The following is a 15,008-nucleotide window of genomic DNA, read 5'->3' on the forward strand; positions in this document are numbered from 1 at the left end:
CCCCCGGAAGTGCTTTTCCGTCACTTCCGGTGGGTCCCAGGCTTCCGGCGCAAAGAGGCTGAGGCGGCTGGCGCTGTGAGGGGGCGTCGGCGGCTCCCACCAGCAACGTTTCCCGGCAAAGCGCTCTGGCGCGGCGCGGCGGAGGCGTCCACTATGGTAAGTGGCCGGCGTGCAGGGCCGGCCGGGGCGGGCGGACGTGCCGGCCGAGAGGTGCCGAGTCACCCGGCCTGAGTCCGCCAACGTCTGGGCTGAGCGCAGTCTCCCGGGTGTAGACCCGTGTCGGCTTCCAGCAGACAAGCGCCGCGTCGACTTGGGGGCTGTCGGCGTGAGAGGAGAGCGCACGGGCCGCCCCAGCGCCCGGGATGGCGTGGCCCCGAGACCCCTCGCCCACTGCGCCCGGGCGGCGGCCCCGGCGCGGGCGTGGTGGTCTTGGCGTCGGCTCGGGAGGCGCGCCGTGTCGGCCACGGACGCCAGGCCTCCAGGACTGGAAGCTGGTGCGCCCGCTGAGCTGTGCGAGCACCGTGCCGCCCGGCCTACCGCCTCCGAGTGTGTCAGTGTCGGGACCCCTCCTCCCAAGCCCGGAGCACTGCCGGGCGCTGCGCGGTGTGCGGGCGCCGGGGTGGTGGGGGCAGCGGGGCGGGGACATGCTCGGCGCTGGGCGTGCATTCCCTCTTTCGTGCTGGGAAGAGAAGGCAGGGCTTCGGTGGAGAGGGTGCTGCGAGGTGGTGAGGAGGCCCCCAGCCACTTCCTCCGTTCATCCCGAACGCCGTGTGTTTGCTAGGCTTCGGGCTCAGATTTTGTCCAGCGGAGAGTCTTGCCTAGAAGAAGAAGAGACACGGTTTGGAAAACTCCCTTGCGGCGCTGCAGGGAGTGGAGAACCGTCTGTTTGAAGCAGGGGCTGCGTTTGCTGTCTGTGGAAGACAGTTGGCCCAGCGTGCTCGTTCCGGAATTGCTAGTGAACTATGTCATCAGTACCCGGACTTTGCTTTTAACGATGTGTGCTTAGAATCCAGTCAAGACATGCTGTCTTGTTAAGGTTTTTATTTAACTTGTAAAAAACCGTATACCATAAGTTTAGCACTTAAGTGCACAACTTAAGTTGGTGTAAAGTTAGTCATCCTTAAGTGCACAACTCGCTGGTGTAAAGTATATTCCTGTTGTTGTGTAGTGGATGTCCAGAGCTTTTTGGTCTTGAAAAGTTGGAAGTCTGTCCCCGTGAAACACTTGGCTCTCCTGCCGGCCCGTGGCAACCAGCTTTCTTCTTGCGTCGGAACTTGCCTGCCTCGAGCACCTCCTATAAGGGCAGTCCTACAGTGTTTGACCTTCCCTGTCTGGCTTCTTTGACTGAGCACAGCGTCCTCAGAGTTCATCATCATCGTCACACGTGTTGGAATGTCGTCCCTTTTGGGGGCTGAACAATGTTCCATTGTGTGAATGGATCACGTTTTCTTTGTTCATTGGTCTGTCGGTGGGCACTGGGATAGCTTCCAGCCCTTGGCTGTTGTGAAGAGCGCTGCTGTGAATGTGAGTGTACATCTGTATTTTCAGACCCTAGTTCTGATCCTTTGAGCAGATATCCTGTTGTGCAGCTTCATGTTCTTCCTCTCCAGTGCCTCGCAGTAGTCACAGTACTCTGAGAACACCCTGGGTTGCTGGGCAGCATGAGTTCTGAGCCTCCCTGTAACGTGCAGTTTGAGAGCTGGGATCCTGTGTTTGTGGTGGCACCGTGTCTGGGCTTCACTTGTGTGTGGGAGGGACGGGGGTGGTGTGATGGAGTGCCCCACGAGAAGGGTGTGAGCCCTGGGCCTGGGTGGAGCAGAGGAGGTCCAGAGAAGGGTTAGGGTGCTCCTGGAGGCCGGGGGTGGCAGGGGGCTGGCTTCTGGTTTCTGCAGAGAGAGCTTTCCTGGTCGTCCTCTTAAAGCAGTGTCCCCCGAGCTCTCGGTTCCCTTCCCTCTCTTGTGCTGAGAACCCTGCCACCCAGACGGTTTCCTGTGCTTGTCTCCCCTGTCTTGAACGTCAGCTCTGCCAGGGCAGAGGCTGGAGCTGTTTGGTTAGTGACGTTTCCCTGGTGCTTGGAGACCAGAGCCCAGCAGGTGGTGGCACTCCTGAACACGGGATGAGAGGAATGTGGTCGGGGCGGGGATGTGGCCATCACAGGAGATCCTGGGACCTGCTGGTGGGGGACTCGGGCTGGAAGAGGTGAAGGACAGGCTTGCTGGGGGCGCCGTCTGAGAACAGCGGGGACGAGTGGGGCGGCGGCTGGCAGGTGCACCAGACTCCTGGGAGGTGGCGGCTGGGCAATCTTGCTCTGGCCAGCTCTGGCTGCAGACGGGAGGACCGGGCTTGTCTTCTGTGTTAACTGCAACATCTCTTTTCTCCCTCTAGTTCTCCTTCAACATGTTCGACCACCCGATTCCCCGGGTCTTCCAGAACCGCTTCTCCACGCAGTACCGCTGCTTCTCCGTGTCCATGCTTGCGGGGCCCAATGACAGGTCAGACGTGGAGAAAGGAGGGAAGAGTATGTGCCGCTTTATTTTGAATCGTAACCCTTCCCGCCCCAGCCTGCAGGGCCCTAGTCCTCAGCAGCCCTCATCTGCATGTGAACAGGATCTGGTCACCGTCATGGTGTCACGGCCCCGGACGGCTGAGAGGTGGGGTGAGGGTCCTGTTGTGACCACATTCACGGCTGAGGGCCGTGTGGTTCTGTCTGGTAACTCCTAGCAGCCAGCTTTGCTGTGACAGATCGGTGAAGTTCTGCCTGCCCCACTGGTCTCCTTGGGTACCTCCGTGTAGACACAGCAGAAAGCACTTACGCTCTGGGTTCTGTTCTGTTCTGTTAGTTCTCCTTCTCTTAACGGGTCTTACATATTCTTTCCACAGTAATTATGCCGCCATCAGCCCTCGACCAACTCAGTAAGTACTTCCTACCTGACTTGAGAACAGAGATGACGTGAATGTGGGCACCGGGACCACATGCAAGCCCCTCAGCGCCTGGGTAGAGGCACCCTTCAGCAAGGCTGGTTGGGGATCGTCCCTGAAGGGTGCTCGCTGGGCTGGGAGGCTGGGGCCTGCGGGTGCTCCTCTGACAGCCCCCGCCCAGCGTCAGGTCCCATGGAGACTAAAGGCGGGTGTGAGCGCCAGGACCATTCACGCTGCTGGGGTAGCTGACGGCTTTGGCTGGAGGCATGGGGTTTTCCCCTCAAGGACGGTAGCGGCCGTGGGACGACGCTGCAAGCAGGCCTCTTGTCTTCCCGCGCCTCTTGCCTCAGCTCCAGCCGCAGTTCTGAGCCCTCCACCCCAGGAGCTGCTCCCCACCCCTGCCTGCCTCTTAGCAGGAACGGGAAAGGCCACACTGTTCTCCCTGCCTCAACCCTTCCTCCAACAGGAGCCACTCGGAGACCTTACACCCCAGCCCCACTCCTGGAACTAGGGAGACCCCGACCACAGACACCGAGTCCCTTGGGGCGGGGCGTCCACACTGTGTTGGGTGCACGCTGGACAGCTCAGTGGGGGCCAAGTGCTGGCTTGGGCTTTGCACCTTGCCTGACCTGACTCCAGACTAGCGAGTCTCTGGATTGATGTCCTCACCTTTGAACAGGATACACAGAGCCATCTGTGTGACTGCTCGGGGGCAGTAGTGCTTCCTGGATGGTGCCTGTGGTGTGTAAACAGCCAGGGCCCCGTGGCACTGGGCAGGGGCAGGGGCTGGCCCTTAGGCAGCGCCAGCTGCAGCTGCTGTACCCATGGAGGGAAGCCTGGAGTTGTGCTCCGCTCAGCCAGGTTGGGGGGTGAGTAGACCCGGGGCACGGCCCTTAGGCCCAGTTATCACAGAGGAGGGGCCGGCCTGGAGCCTGACTCGTGCGTGGAGCTGACCCAGGACTGAGACCAGGTGTGTTGGCACACAGACATGAGAGGAGGCTCAGGGGTCAATCGGACAGGGGCTTAGGCTGGTGCTGGACAGACCTCGTCAGTCATGGGAGAAACAGTCCAGGTGAAATCCTGTGGGTAGAGGAGGTGAGGGGGTGCAGCAAGCTCAGGCACCCCAAGGTGCTTCTCAAAATCACGAGATGTACTTTGAAAATTACTGGACCGAGAAACACGGGGGTCTCTTCCAATGGCAAGAATCTCAGACCCAAGGTTGGATTCCTGACCAGTCCGTTCACCCTGACCCACCTCAGTCCGCTGCACAGCTCTGCAGCCCAGGGCACGCTGGTGCCTGAGGCACCTTGTTCCTGCTGCCCCCCTCCCCGGGCACCCAGCCTCGCCCCCTCCCAGCAGCCTCCTGGCACGAGCGTCTGGGCACTCTCGGAGGTGTGCTGTTGGGCCTTCTGACTTTGCCCAGCACCTGGTTGATACGCAGACTGTGAATAAGTGTGCAAACGTGTCACTTTCCGGAGCTGGGATTTCAGACGAGCACGCGTATAAGTGGTGCTGTCTCAGCAAACGCCCTGAGCTCTAGCTGGAGCACAGGGTCCGCTGGGCAGGCAGACGCACGGGGCTCAGCCCCATGAGGGTCCTAGCGCCTTCCAGGGGTGGGGGCTTCCCCAGGGAGGGTCTAGGGACAGGGTTTCTCTTCCTGGAAGAAGCTGAGCCTCATCCCTCGCTCTTTACAGGCCGACTTAACATCACCTACCCCATGTTGTTCAAACTGACCAACAAGAACTCGGACCGCGTGACACACTGCGGGGTGCTGGAGTTCGTGGCCGACGAGGGCATCTGCTACCTCCCGCACTGGGTGAGCAGCCGGGCTGTGCGGCCCTGCCCCGGGGCGGCCGCCATGTGCGGCCGTGGCCGCGCCGCTCCAGGACCCCGCCTGGAGACCACAGCCCTGCTGTTACACTACCATTTCCCGGGTCAGGCTTGTTTTAAGTGATGGAGCAGGAGTATTTTTCAAATGATCCGAATACAGAGTTTGAGATTTTTAATCCGTGTTCTCCCTGCTGTGTGTGTGTGCATGCACGTGCCTGTACCTGAACGTCCACCGCATTCGGCCACGTTGCTGTGGGAACGGAGCCCCTCAGCACTCAGGCTGGCCCAGTGCCATCCGTAGGCCGGCAGAGCCACACCTGCGCCACAGGGCGGGGCCCATGGCAGCTAGGAGTGCTGCTGGTGGGTGGGGGCTGGGCTGCAGCGTCCCCAGTGCGAGGGCCCCACGGCTGCCCCCGGCCCTTTGACCTTCAGCACTGTCTTCTGTGACTGCCGGCTGCTCTCGGTGTTGTACGTGCTTTGAAGGTACCCGAGGGCCTGTGTTTTTACGAGGTCTTATGTGGAAATGCAGTGTCCCGGACAGTGTAGAAAGGGTGGCTTGGGGCCTTGGGGGTTGGGTGAAGTGGGGGGCGGTCCCTGTGCGAAGGCTCTGGCCTGGGGAGGCCTGGAGCTGGCAGTCGGGGCCTCGCCTGCCTCCCTTCCAGTGACTGGCTGCCCCAGGTGTTCCCGCGGTTCCCCCCCACCACCCGCCCCTGGCCGCGCCCCTACTGCGTCCCCTCTGCTCCCTTCCAGATGATGCAGAACCTGCTGCTGGAGGAGGGCGGCCTGGTTCAGGTGGAGAGCGTCAACCTGCAGGTAGCCACGTACTCCAAGTTCCAGCCGCAGAGCCCCGATTTCCTGGACATCACCAACCCCAAGGCTGTGTATCCTTCTGAAGATGGACGGGTTCTTTGTGGGCGGAGCTGTGCAGGCGGCGGGTGACAGCGGCCTCCGTGGGCTGTGCCTGCTGGGAGCAGTGCAGCAGTCAGGATCGACACTGACTTGAGAGCACTGGTGGGCCGGCGCGTCCACACGGCTTGGGGGCCTGGATGAGCGTGCTGGGTGCTCTTCGGACCCCGTCCGAGCGCAGCTGTGCCTTCCTCCCGGGACCCTGGCCCAAAGCCCAGTGGCACATCTGGAGCTGCGCGTCATGTCTGATCTTGGTCTTTAATGCAGATCAGTAGATTGCTGAGGATGAAGTGTGCTGTGTTTGGGCATCATTCCCTTGTCTGGGCACTCAAGGTGACTTTTAAGAACTATTTAGTATTTTTTAAAGAAAGAGCTTATAGGCTACTTTATGTTTTAAAATTGTTATTATTAAGTGTTTTTAGTCTTAAACAAATGGCAAAATACGAGTTACTGCCCAAAAGGTAGAAACAGCAGGAGTATAAATGGAAACGTTTTCAGTTTTGAGGGAACTTTACCTCCGTTTCATTCAATCTTTTTTTCTATAAGATTTTTTAAATCCTCTCGTTAAGGTGTAATATACATGGCAATGAAGTGTACACTTCAGTGAGTTCGGCCAATGTGTCCCCCCAGAAGGGTGGTTGTGCCCCCTTTTTCCTGTCTTCAGCTGACCCCTGGCCCCAGAAGCCTAGCTGCCTCCCACCTCAGAGATCTGCCTTTCTCAGGGTTTGGGGGTCTCAGTGCCCCATGGCTGGTTCTTTCCCTCAGTGGGGAGTGAGGGTCACCTTGTTACCACATGTTAGAGGTGCTTCCTTCTTATTACTGAATCATTGCCCCAGCGAGGCACACGGCTGTTCAGTGCACAGGGTGACCTGATGCCACGAACCCCTGTGGGCACTTGTTTCAGATGTGAGGACTCCATCTTGCTCTGTTGGCCTTGACCGTGTGTGTCTACAGATTAGAAAACGCCTTGAGAAACTTCGCCTGTCTGACCACTGGGGATGTGATTGCCATCAATTACAATGAGAAGGTGCGTGTCAGCCCCGCGCATGCCGGGGCCTCTCACACTGTGGGAGCAGACACCAGTTACACCCAGACACACCCATACACACACACGGACACTCTCCAGGGTTGGACACTGGTTGCTGTCTGCAGTTTCCTTCTGTGAGACGTGCAGTCCTAAGAGCTGTTACTGTTCAGTTTTACGGATTCTGAGTCACACTTCAGTATTTTCTCATAAACTAAACAATTATCTTGTTCCCTTTAGCTTTGTGGGGACGTTTTCGTTGTTGCCTATCTTAAGCTTTTTGGATTATAGGCAACCTTAACATCATTGTTTTTAAAGTACAAGGGCAGAAAAAAAATTGATAAAAGGTAGTGACTTTTTTGCGTGGTAAGGGAAGGACAATTACTCAGGTGTGCGTAGACTCGAGATGCATGTCGGGGTCTCCATTTTTGGAAGTATGGAGACTGGATCCTCCAAAGGGCCCTTCCGAGAAGACTGGGCAGCCTGTGCTGAGGGCTGGTCGCCTGTCCTCGTGTGGCGCGAGGTCTGGGTCAGGGCCTCCCTGGGAACCTGGGCCCTTGAAGGGGCCTAGTGGACGCCGAGGAGCCTTGTGCCAGACTCTCTGGAAGCAGCACCCAGTCGAGTGGAGCTGTTGGGCTGCCGTGAGCTGGCGCGCAGTGCCCGGTCTCCCTCCTGCTCTGCTGGCGGCGCCGCAGGCCTCACGAGTCGCTAGTTAGTTGTGACCTGCAGTTTGGAAACAGCTGCAGACAGAGGTGAGCACGTGCCCCAGAGCACAGACACAAACGTTCACGCAGCCTTGATCATGGCAGCCGCGGTGCCGAGGCCCCCCGGCAACACAGACTCACTTCCATCAGTCACTGGGGGGGCCTGCAAGCCAGACGAGGGGTGTTGAACTCTCTGTGCTGGGGACCTGCCCCTCCCGGTCAGAGTTCTCAGTGGTGGAGCTGTCTCAGCTGTTTCTTACAAAAGCAAGACGCTCACTGGGCAGAGAGAAAGAGCCTGAAACATGCAGGAGAAGCCGCTGGGCATAGAGAGAGGCTGAAACACGCAGGAGAAAGCCGCTGGGCAGAGACAGCCTGAAGCAGCGCAGAAGCTGCTTCCTGCTCCTGTGACTCTGTGCATGGTCTCCACACACAGGCTCGTCCCCCGACACCACAGCTGGCTTTCAGCCTCCTTTCCTCCTGGCTGCCTGGGAAGCCCTGCCGCCTCTGCCTTGTACGGGAATCTGCGGCATTCACGTAACCAGTCTGGTGCGGGCAGCCTCAGTGCACCCCACGATGAGCCGTGCTGGAGCCAGCGCTCTTAGCACCGTCTCACTCAGCATTTAGCTCGTTATCTGCTGGCAGTTAATTCCTGGAAGTGAACTTTCCTGGGATAGACATTCAGTCTTTTGCAATTTGCTGCCTAACTGCCTTGTCAGGTTTAAGTCACTTACAAGGGTGATCAGCTGAGGGACAGGCCCCGGGGGGCACCCACTCCTCTCTCCACAGCAGGAGGTGTGGCCGGGGAGGCTGTCATCAGGGGAGTGAGTGTGTGTGGGGCCGGGAGTGCCGACACAAGTGTGACGGGCCCAGAGCTGCCAGGAACCAACCCCTTCTCTCCCGCCAGATCTATGAGCTGCGGGTGATGGAGACCAAGCCGGACAAGGCCGTGTCCATCATCGAGTGCGACATGAACGTGAGTGGCCGTGGGAGGAGGGTTGTCGGGGTCCTGTGGGCCGGTGCCCTGGGGAGGTGTCATGCGGCCCCTGGGATTGCTGGGGAGCGGGCAGCGAATGCTGCCAGACCCTCCGAGGAGGCTGCTGACCTGTAATCAGTGGCAAGGCTGCTGTTGGTCCTGAGACAGCCAGCACATCAGCCCCGCCAGGGGCCTGTCTCCTTGGAGGCTGAGGCGGGGCTGCTCAGTTCCAAGGAGGGGGCTGTCGGTCCCCACAACGGCCCAGCACGCCGGGTTTCTGGGCAGGATGCCCAGCAGAAGGGTTCCACCTGCCCGGATCCGTTTCTGTGGCGTTCTTGAAACGACAGCCTTCAGGAATGGAGAGCAGAGGAGTGGTTGCCAGCCGGGATGGGGCAGTGGAGTCACGGGGAGGGAGGGGTCCCTGTGGTGTTGAAACTGCTCTGGATCTTAGCCAGGGTGGGGGCACTGACCTGCAGTGATGCTCAGAACAGAACACGTGTGTGTGTGTGAGTGAGACAGCTGGGGAGGTTTGGACGCAGCAGGGTTGCGGTACCAAAGTCTCGCTGTGACTGTAACACGTGACCGTTGAGGAAGTGGCCCCTTCTGTGTGGCTCCTACAGCTGCTCTTGGGCCCATGTTGCCGTCCCAGCTTAGAGGCCGAGTGTGGCCCCGCGTCATGGCGCTTCCTCCCGGGCACAGGTGGACTTCGACGCTCCCCTGGGCTACAAGGAGCCGGAGAGGCAGGCCCAGCACGAGGAGTCAGCCGTGAGTCGATCCCCGCATCCCTCCCCAGCTCTGTGCACCCGCCATGGGGTTCCGCCTCTGCTGGTGCCGATGCAGCCGTGCTCTCCCCGCCCAGCCCCGCTCCTGGGCCCCGTGTGTCCTGGCTGTCCCAGAGGGGCAGTGAGGGCCCCGCTGAGAAGTGCGTCCTGTTTTCCTGTCTCTCCAGGAAGGCGAAGCTGACCACAGTGGCTACACCGGGGAGCTGGGCTTCCGTGTGAGTGCCGCCCCGTGACTGTCGGTGACACCCCAGGGACCTCAGCCGGGCCAGGGCCGGGAGACCCCGCACACGTGTACCTGGCACCTTCTCAGTCTCCAGAGCCTCTCCATCCACTTTCTCCTGGATCATCCCAGCAACTGCCAGGCAGTCCCAACTTCTTAGAAACTGCTCGCCTACCAGAAAGGAGCAGTAGCACAGCAGAGGCACATGAGCCCTTCAGGGGTCACCAGCCGTGACCTCTGCCCTGGCCTCTGGGCCGTGTCCCGTGGCACACGGTGGCCCCGCGCTGCTGCCGTCCCTGGGAGAGTGGGGGCGTGGGCGAGGCTCAGCCTGGGCCTGGGAAGCAGGTTGCAGAGCGGAGCCGTGGGCCCAGCCAGGCGCGTCACCCTGTCCTTGGCAGCCAGTGCCCTGGGTGGCACGGCAGGGGGTGCTCCCCTGAGCTCACGGGGCCCCGGGGGGCTGGGCGCTGAGCTCCTGAGGCGGTCCCCGCCCACGCCCTGCGGAGCTGCCCCTGCCCCAGGCCCCTCTCAGCCCCGGTCTGCTCCTCTAGGCCTTTTCTGGCTCTGGAAACAGACTGGACGGGAAGAAGAAGGGGGTGGAGCCCAGCCCCTCCCCAGTCAGGCCCGGAGACATCAAGAGGTGGGTGTGCTGGCCCTGACCCAGGCCCCTGCCTGGCGCACTCTGCGGGGTCGTGGGCGCTGCCCCACCACCAGGCCCGCCCGGCCGTCCACAGGCCTCATCAGCCCTCTGTCCTGCCCACAACCCGGCCATCCCGACTCGTGCCATCAATGACCGCCCGGCCGCCTCTCCCGGTCGTTTGGTCCAGGGACTCGGGGCAGAGTTCTGGCTCTGGTGGCCCTCACGGTGACAGCAGGGCTGAGCTGTGTCCCTGTTGATCATGTGAGACGCTGCAGATGGGTCTGCACGCGACCTCTTGGGGGTGAAGTGCATGTAGAGTGAGAGGCTGGAGGATGCTGATGTGAGCCCAGGAGAGCCTGCCCCGTGCCTTCTGCTCCCCCTGGAGTCAGGGAGGTGCCCTCTGGCTGGCATGTGTAGTGGGTACAGCCTGAAGCTGAAGGGAGGCCCTACTTTCTCTCTGTGCTTACAAGCGGATTCTAGTTCCTTCTCCTGGCGCCAATGCTTCTCCTGATCTCTCTTTATAGAGGAATTCCCAACTATGAATTTAAACTTGGTAAGATCACGTTCATCAGAAACTCACGTCCGCTGGTCAAAAAGGTTGAGGAGGTGAGTGTTTCATGAATCATGACAAGTTTCCTTGGCTCCTGGTGACAAGGGGATTTTTTCCCTCATGAATGAGGGTCTCCTTTCGTGTCTTCTCCATCCCGGGCCTCCTCCCCTTGGGCTGGCCATCCTGCTGAAGCCGTGTGGACTCTGCCGGCTCCATGGTGGGGACAGGTGAGGGCTCGGCTCCTTGCCCTCCTGTGTGGGTCTGGCCCAGGCTCCGTGTGCTGTGCACTGAGATCTTTAAGCCTCGGGTCGGTCTTGCAGGGCAGCTGCTGTGATCGTCTGCCTCTCACAGACCGGAGTGTGAGGGCGCTGGGGTTGGGCGGGTGCGGTGTTCAGGGTGCCCAGGCCTTGGGCAGAGCTGACCACTGAGTAGCCACCCCAGCGCCTCCACACTCCAGACACGCCTCCCTCTGCCCGGGGCAGGGCGGGGAGGTTTCGCCTTATGGGCCCTTCTCCCGGGTGCCAGGAACTGGCTCAGAAACCCCACACAGCCTGCCGCCTGGCCACTGTGACTCTGCTGGTGGTTGGGTTCGGGTTAGGTGCCTAGCCCCACTTCAGACCCCGGTCTCTTGGTTTTCTTCTCAAGGCTCAGTCCCCTGGGGACCAAGAGGGGTTCAGAGACCCACTCACAGCCCTTCCTGGCCGTATTGCTCATCAGGTTGACACCATGTGGAGACCTTGTGAGGCTGAGAGGAGCTCACACGGCCCCCCACCAGCCGTTTGCTCGCCCCAACCCAGCCGCTGGCCAGGCCTGCCAGCCTCGGCATCCTCTGGCTCCTTCATCCCTGACCATCGCGAGGGTGGGGAGACGGGTGTGCGCAAACACGCCCAGGCCGCGTGTGTGGTGGGGGTGGCCGGCAGGTGTCCTGGGACACAGGTGGCACACTCACGGGGGTCATGGGGGAGCCCCGGAGGAGACCAAGGCGCCTGACTGGGTTGCTGCAGCCCTGCTGGGGCGGGGGCAGGGCCTGCACTGAGGACCAGGCGTCTGTCCCAGGGCACTCGGACCTGCCCCCAGGAGAAGGGCCGAGCGTCACAGTCCCTGGAAGGCCCTCAGCGAGGCAGTATAGTCTGTTCCTGGTGTCCGCCCCGCCCGGCTCCCGCGCACAGGCTGGGCTGGCTGCAGCTGGAGGAGCTTTGCCAGCGGAGCCCAGGGAAGGTCCCAGCCCACTCCCCCAGAGTGAAGACTGCAGTTAGAAAGCTTCCCTTGCCAGCACCCCAGTCCTGGGAGCTCAAAGACACCAAAGGGCCGGAGCAACAGGGAAATGACTTCCGCAGACGGGCCATCCAGGCGTCCAGCGCGGCGAGTAGAAGCAGCTCCCGGCTGGGGCAGAGGGGAGACCCTAAAGCTTCCAGGGGGTGGAGATTCTGCCGTGGGTCAGGAACAGCGGCATCTTAGCTGGATATAAGCCAGGACACGGTGGAGCAGGGTCCTTAGACTTCTGTGCCTGGTTCCTGCAAATTCCTGTGTCGAAGCCCTCGCCCCCAAGCCTGAGTGTGATTGTGTTTGAAGGCACAGCCTTTCCAGAGGTGAGGTGGGACGAGGCTCTAGGTGGGCCCTGTCCCACGCCAAGGAGATGCGGACACCCCAGGGAAAGGCCTGAAGATGTTCTCAGTTGTTTAAGAGCTCCCTAAAAGGCCGCCTCTGTGCCCTCTCAGGAGGCTACTGTGACACACCACTGAAACGAGGGACTGGAGTAGAAACGAGAAAGCCTGCCACCCTGGAAGCAGGGCCTGTGCAGGCGGGGGACAGCCCCGAGCGCCTGGGAGACAGGTTCCTCAAGCATTGCAGTTGGAGGGGCCCTCCTGCGGCCGATCGCAGGTGGTGTCGACCACAGGATGGATGGAAGCCCTGCAGGAAAGGAACACTGCTTGGCTTGGCCTCGGCGTGCCGTTGCGTGGTCGCCACCACGAGAACCCTGCACGGGCCCCCAAGAAACACCAGCTGCCCCAAGTGGTGGTCAGTGTTGGCTGGGATCCCGGGTCCTCTTCAGCGGCAGTGTCTCCCCAACTAGCGGCAGAGCTCATGAACAGTTATTTGCTGTTTTCAGAGCTTCTGGAAAACAAGCAGTCTTTCTGCTGGGAGGAGAATAGCTTGGTAGACTGAGTGCACCCGTCTGCCGAGGAGCTGAGCCTCTAGGGGAAGTCAAAGCTGTGTGCAGAGACGCTGAACTGCTCACCAAGGCAGCTTCAGTGCTGCAGAGCTGGAAATAACAGCGACCCGGGCTGGAATTGGTGTGAGAGGAGAGACGCGTGGCCTGAGATGGGACAGTTGCCTGTGAGGCACACAGCAGGGACTGGAAGTGTGCTTTGGGGTGGCTTTTCTTCTAGGAGGTACATCTTGCATTTTCTACATTGAACGGGGAATGCCTTTGCAAAACAGTGTATATTCAAGCTGAGAGAAAGGCTGTGGCAGTAGCTATTCTGGTTTTGTTTTCAGTTCAGCAGGTGATAATTTACATTTGTAGGAATAAAGTGGGAGTAAGGAAGAAGGCAGGATGGTACCCGAGTCAACAGAACAAAGCATTTCCAGGAGTTTCTGAAAATAGTGTTTTCTCTTCTCAGGATGAAGCGGGAGGCAGATTCGTTGCTTTCTCTGGAGAAGGACAGTCGTTGCGTAAAAAGGGAAGAAAGCCATAAGCTGGGACTGTTGACTGATTGGAAAATAAAATAATTGCAACATGCTGGCTTTTAGTTACTGGCTCTGAGGGGATGCTCCGTCACCTTGGGTTTGCTTAGAGTCACCTGGAAGAGGGCAGCGGGACAGCGGCTGTGTGCTGGGTTTGGGGGAGAGAAGGCCTCTGGGGCCCCTTGGGGGCTTCTGCTCATGCGCACACCCTCTGCTCAGCTGACGCGGGGTGCCCTAACTCCTGCTGAGGGCAGTGAAGGGGCGGGACTGCTCTACGCTGTGCTCCTTTGTTTTTTTGTTTTTTTCCATTTATCCTTTTCCCGGGTCATACTTAGCTGTTGCCTTTGGGCTGGGAAAAAAGCAGTTTAAATAAATAGTGATCATCCCATTACGCTGGCTGCAGTTTAAGTATTTGAGGAAGGGTGTTTGTTTTTATTTTACATGTTGATTTTTTTTTTCTCCTAAAAAGCCATGCCTCAGAAGGAAAACCTGATTTAGAACCATTTCTCCTTTTACTTTGATTTAATTTGAAAATAACTGGTTCTTTAGTCTGTTTTGTAAAAACAGCTTCGTGGTGAAGCACAGATGTAACTGTTAGAATGAATGAAAGCTGAAGATATGTTCTTCTCCCTACCCCCCACTTCCAGTTTTAAATGTATTAAATTTTCCAAAGTTCTGCTAGCCTTTTTTTTTTGTTTTACTAGTATTAATTTAGTTTTAGGTCTCCACTTTATATAATAAGAGCTCTTTTGACATGTTGATTATTTTAATCTCTTGTTCCTTGAAAATAATTTTCAATTATGAATTTAAAATAAAAAACAGGCAGTGACCAAAACCTGAATTGCCTCTAAGCGTCTGATTAGGTACCAGCATGGGGCTGACACCTGCTGCAAAGTGGGTCTGCACGGAGGAGAGACCTCCTCTGGGGGCTTCTCTGGCCCTGGGCCCAGCAGGGGCTCCCCTTGCCTCTGCTCCAGGCAAAGAGGCCCATCTCTGGACAGGCTTCCCTCAACACTCAGGAGACCGTCCCCCGCGGGAGAGTGGCCCCAGGGTTCACCCACGAGTCCTCAGAGAAGGAGCATTAGAGTTCATCGTGATAATCAGGGTTGGGCCATGTGACCCAAACCCACACCCAGGCAACGCAAGTGGTTTCGGAAGTCTTGAGCAGGCTGTGACCTGCCGGACCCTCCAGGGGTCTCGGCTCGCTGGCAGATGTAGACGCCCTCTTTGGTGGGCAGCTTGGCCTGTGAACCACCACGGCAAGGACGCCTTGATGAAACTGCAGCTCTCGGCCCTGACCCAGACTCACCCAGCGGGTAACTGGCGGTGGCTAGGCTAGGAGGACCTAGCTGGCTAGGAGCTGAAGGACCACAGCGGGGGCGTCGCAGGGCAGTCCTGAGGCGCCATCAGCCTCCTTGCCGTCGCCGTCACTGCCTCGTGCGCGTCCTTCATGGACGAGCCTTGTCCCCGCCTCAGCACAGCCTCACCCGTAACGCCGCCTCCGGACGCTCACCCGCAGGACCTGCTGGCTCCCCAGGCCGCACGGCCTCCGCCCCGCTTCCTGCCTGGACGCCCTCGGGAGTCACCCTGCCCTCGAAGGGACACGGGAGGGACAGCCGCAGCCGCAGGCTTGACCGCACGGCACTGGTTCCCGGGTGCGCTGATCCATTTCAGTGACGGGATCTCCGAGGTGACGAAAAGAAGGCTGCGGGAAGAGACTGCCCCGCCCACACCGGCCTCGGTCCCGCCCACCTCGAGTTTCGGTCCCCGCCCCC

General features: G+C 59.4%; 1 protein-coding gene across 1 annotated transcript; it reads left to right on the forward strand.

Annotated features, from left to right (window-relative positions):
* The first annotated feature begins 23 nt into the window (after window positions 1-23).
* UFD1 (ubiquitin recognition factor in ER associated degradation 1) lies at window positions 24-13,288 on the forward strand. The gene is made up of 12 exons (XM_005903265.3): window positions 24-156; window positions 2,386-2,518; window positions 2,881-2,913; window positions 4,614-4,735; window positions 5,500-5,630; window positions 6,610-6,682; window positions 8,288-8,356; window positions 9,056-9,121; window positions 9,306-9,353; window positions 9,907-9,995; window positions 10,520-10,601; window positions 13,170-13,288. The coding sequence occupies exons 1-12, from the start codon at window positions 154-156 to the stop codon at window positions 13,242-13,244; spliced, it is 924 nt and encodes a 307-aa protein (XP_005903327.2). The 5' UTR covers window positions 24-153; the 3' UTR covers window positions 13,245-13,288.
* Window positions 13,289-15,008: the final 1,720 nt, after the last annotated feature.

The sequence above is a fragment of the Bos mutus genome, chromosome 17 (assembly GCF_027580195.1).
Source record: "Bos mutus isolate GX-2022 chromosome 17, NWIPB_WYAK_1.1, whole genome shotgun sequence".
In the NCBI taxonomy this organism is placed as follows: domain Eukaryota; kingdom Metazoa; phylum Chordata; class Mammalia; order Artiodactyla; family Bovidae; genus Bos; species Bos mutus.